Source organism: Cricetulus griseus, chromosome 2 (genome assembly GCF_003668045.3).
Source record: "Cricetulus griseus strain 17A/GY chromosome 2, alternate assembly CriGri-PICRH-1.0, whole genome shotgun sequence".
In the NCBI taxonomy this organism is placed as follows: domain Eukaryota; kingdom Metazoa; phylum Chordata; class Mammalia; order Rodentia; family Cricetidae; genus Cricetulus; species Cricetulus griseus.
This window is the reverse complement of record NC_048595.1, coordinates 31485806-31490166: the sequence shown is the minus strand read 5'-3', so window position 1 is coordinate 31490166 and position 4361 is coordinate 31485806. Positions and strand designations below refer to the sequence as shown.

At 53.0% G+C, this 4361-nt stretch overlaps 1 protein-coding gene across 1 annotated transcript; it reads left to right on the top strand.

The window, feature by feature from the left end:
• Nucleotides 1-3381: 3381 nt before the first annotated feature.
• On the top strand, nt 3382-3921 carry LOC113833819 (cbp/p300-interacting transactivator 4). The gene has a single exon (XM_035439232.1). It carries the CDS (start codon nt 3382-3384, stop codon nt 3919-3921), a length of 540 nt encoding a protein of 179 aa, XP_035295123.1.
• The last annotated feature ends 440 nt before the right edge of the window (nt 3922-4361 follow it).

Sequence of the window (4361 nt, the reverse complement as noted above, 5' to 3'; positions counted from 1 at the left end):
ATCACTCCTGTTGATTTGCATGTAGCATCTGCAACCTGCATGCTCCTCTCTTGGACTCCCGTTTTCCCTTACATTCTCTCTATTCCCATGCTACCTATCACCTTTTGACATGGAAGGCCTCATTTAACTTGTTTTGTTGTTTACTGTATGTCTCCAAGTATCTAATATGCTTGTGTGCATAGATATGTTATATACGAGCATCTGCATTTAAGTGTGTGCTCATGTGTGTACACGGCATGTAGAAACCAGAGGGTGAAGTCTGGTGTCTCCTTCCGACATTCTCCGGTTTATTTTTACATGGATTTATTTACTTCTATGTGTGTATGCATGTGCATATGTGCTATGGTGTTTAGCTTTTGGAAGTTGATTCTTTCCTTCTATCATATGGATTGAATTTAGTTTGTCAGGCTTGGACAGATACCTTTATCTGCTGAGCCATCTCACTGGCCCACCTTACTTTCTGAGACAGGGTTTCCCCCTGAACCTGGAGTTTGCAGATTAGCCTAGCCTGGCTGACCGGCAAGCTCTAAGGTCCTCCTCTCCCCACTTCCAATGCACCACACTTACAAGCACATGACACTACTCTCTGCTTTTTATGTGGGTCCTGGGAGTCCAAACTCAAGCCTCCAAGTTTGCATAGCAAACACTTTACGGCTAGAACCTCCCCAGTTACCCTGATGAGTTGTTATCCCCCAACCCCCCATCACTTAGTGCACCAAATATTTGTGCAGTTATATTGTGTCCACAATGTCTGCAGTTTCCATTAGATTCTCAGAAATTTTCATGACCTTGAAAGTTTGAGAGTCACAAATTGATTAATGTCCGATGTAGGGTAAACAGTTGATATTTATTTACCAAATTGAGAACTTTAAAGATTTACTTGAAGTGTGTGTGTGTGTGTGTGTGTGTGTGTGTGTGTGTGTGTTATGTACATGGGTACCCACAAAAGAGAAAAGAGGGTGTTGGATCATCTGGAGCTAGAATTAGTTGTGAGCTACCCAATGTGGACAGTGGGACTCGAACTCAGGTTGTTTGGAAGAACTGCAAGCTCTCCTAAGTGCTGAGCCATTTCTGGAGCCCCAGATTAAAGAACTCTTTAAAGCACTATTCACACACACTTATTTTTTTTTTTAAGAGGGGAATCTGTCTTGTGATGCAAACACTAGTCTCCTTAGACCAACTATGTCAGGATGATTTTTTTTAAAACATCGTCTCATGATTCAAAAACACCCACAGTCCAAGCACGAGGCAGACAGAAGCACAAGAGCAGCGTCAAGGCCCTGGGCTGTTGTTGGGTCCTAACAATCCTGCTTGCTGCTGGCAAATATGCTGCCCTGGGTTCCATAGCAAGGTCCTGTCTAAAATACATAAATAACAAACAAATAAATGCTCAGTGTCTGAGTCATAAGGCTAGGGCCCACTCTAACCATGCACACCTCCAGATGAGCCAGAGATCCAGCCAACATTAGGAATCTCTGTGGAGCTTTATTCAGAGGGAAAAGATAGCCCAGGGCTTTCACTACACCAGGCTGGGGGAGGGAGAAGATTTGTGACCCTCCCACATGCTCTTGGGCACCCAAGCAGGAACCACCAACTTTCTTTCACAGCAGAAAGCTGAGGCCCTATGAAATCCAGTGTCATCCCCCACCCCCACCCATCAGCCAAGGGTCACACGCCTGAAGGTGGCAGAGCTATGATTAGAACTTGGGCCCCTCTGAACTCCCTAGCTAAGCTTCTCCCCTCTACACTATCTAACCAGCTAGATAAGCCAAAGTTCCAGGAAGTCCAGAGGCTGCTGCAGGGGGAGGGGAGCCAGGAGAGGGAAAACCAGCATGTGGAATTCAAGGTTCAAGGAACCGGTCTCCTGGCCTGCCTGTGGAGTTTGAAGTGTATATACACTCTTTTTTTTTTTTTTTTGGCATAGGACCCCTGCACAGCCACTTTGGCTTTGGTTGCCTTAGTCTCCTTATCTGCAAAATAGGGCTAAAAATTCATACCCTACTTCCAGGAAGAAGCTTGTAGAATGTAAAGCCCTCTAAAAGTCCAAGTTAGGATTACTGTTATCCAAAGAAGGTGTGAAAATCTCCCACTGGAAGATCATTAGAGCTGGGACAGTGGTGGCGCAGGCCTTTAATCCCAGCACTTGGAGGCAGAGGCAAGAGAATCTCTGTGAGTTCGAGACTAGCCTGGTCTGCAAGAGCTAGTTCCAAAACAGCCTCCAAAGCCACAGAGAAACCCTGTCTCGAAAAACCGGAAGAAAAAAAAAAAAGATCATTAGAACCAACCCCATATCAAGCCTTTCACTCAGTTGAGGAATATTTGCATATGTATGTTGCAGGCACTTATGGAAGGTTCTGTACCACTCGTACGCGCATACACACACATCCTCGGCTAACCCTCACCGTAAGCGCGTGTGGTCTCTGCTGCTCTTGCCAGCATCCTAGAGAGGAAGAAGCCGCAGAGTGGTGAATGGGCTGCAATTCACGCCATCATTCGCTCATTCATTCCACTTTTACAGAAAGCCAGCCTGGACCAGGCTGTGGGCCAAGTGCTGAGAGTAAGAAGATGAACAAGTCCTTCAGGAGACGTGCCCATAAATTACTTTAATAACAACTCAGGACATGCTTCAACAGACAGTGCACAATGAGAGCCAGGGAAGGAGCAGCTGGCTCCCTGGGGATTGTGGGGACAGAGAGCTGACCTCTCCAAACGACCCTGCTTTGCTGAAGTGCAATACAAAGGCCTGGGTTTGAACCCTGTGTGTTTCCAGGAAATCTTCAGTGTCTGAGCCTTGGTCTGGAAAATTAACTTGAATGGCCCCCAGATCCTGCAGCTCTTGGAACTGGTCTTCCTACTTCATCTTCTGGCAAATTCAAGCTATCCTCCACAACCCCCACTAGCCAGAACTTGGAAGGCCTGACCAGCACCAGAGAAAAGTTAACCACTCTGTCCCTCCCATCAAAACACGGGCAACCTGGGACGCCGCTGGGAGCCCAAAGGGAGGGGCTCTGGTAGGGGCGGGGCCGAGGCCTTGTTGGAGGGACGCGTGCCCCGCCCAGAAGGGATTAATTCAGCCAATGACATACAGGGGGCGTGGTTATCCCACCTCTAGGTATAAGAAGTCTCCGGGTTCGGTGGCACCGAGCGCACCTCTGCTGAGCTCGACTCTAGGGTGTCTGGTTCTCTTGCGGCCTGCAGCCGCGGCCGTGGGACAGTGGAGGGGAGAGGAGATCCGGAAGACCCAGGTGAGACAGTGGACGAATCCGATTCGGTCTTCCTTCGCCTGGCTGAGTTGCTGGGACGACACGGTGTCCCGGTCTCCTGCCCAAGAGGAGCCGCTGGTCGGGACCCAGGGCGTGCGCTGACCGTCCGCGGGCTGCCATGGCCGACCACCTGATGCTCGCCGAGGGCTACTGCCTGCTGCAGGTGCCGCCGCACGCCCACGGCCCGCACGCGCCTCGGACTCTCCAGCCATACGCAAGCCCCGGCCTGGACAGCGGTCTGCGATCGCGGGGGGCTCCGCTGGGACCACCGCCGCCACCCGGGACCCTGGCATACGGCTCCTTCGGATCGTCGGCCTCATTCCAGCCCTTCCCCGTCGCGCAGCCACCGGGTGCCGGTAGCGCGCACCTGCAGCCCGCCTCCACGCCATCCCCGGGCCGCATTCCCGCGCCCCCGGGAACCGCCGGAGGCCCCTCACCTCTGCAGGCCGCGCCCGGAGCCGCGTCCCCGCTGCCGCCGCCGCCCTCCCTGGGCTGCATGGACGCAGAGCTCATAGACGAGGAGGCGCTGAAGTCGCTGGAGCTCGAACTCGGGCTGCACCGCGTGCGCGAGCTGCCCGAGCTCTTCCTGGGCCAGAGCGAGTTTGACTGCTTCTCGGACCTGGGGTCGGCGCCACCCGCCGGCTCAGTGAGCTGCTGATCACGACCGCCGAGAGACGTGGGACTGACTCTGCGAGCTGTGGCCCGGCCCACACGCACCCTCCGTGAGGGTGGAGGCGCCGTGTTTACTCGCCCAGACGGCTCCGACCGAGGGCGCCCGCCTTGCCTCCAGGCCCTACGTCCTGCCAGATGACAGTTGGGTCTTGCTTCTCTCTCACCCAAGTCTCAGAAGTCAAAAGGAGGGGGACTGAACCAGCCTTTTGATTCCACGTTCTTGAAGGCCGTGCCCTCTTTCCCTGCCCTTCACCCCCAATCTGAGCCATTGCAGGCCTCTGCCTGACCTTCTCATGCTGCCCACTAACCGGATTGGATCTCCGGAGCTATCTCCCTGAACCCCCACCTTCCCTGGGCCTTTGGCCTCGGGGAGAGAAGGTTTTTTATACCTGACCCCCTGCACAGTGGACCAGTAGTCTCCAAAAC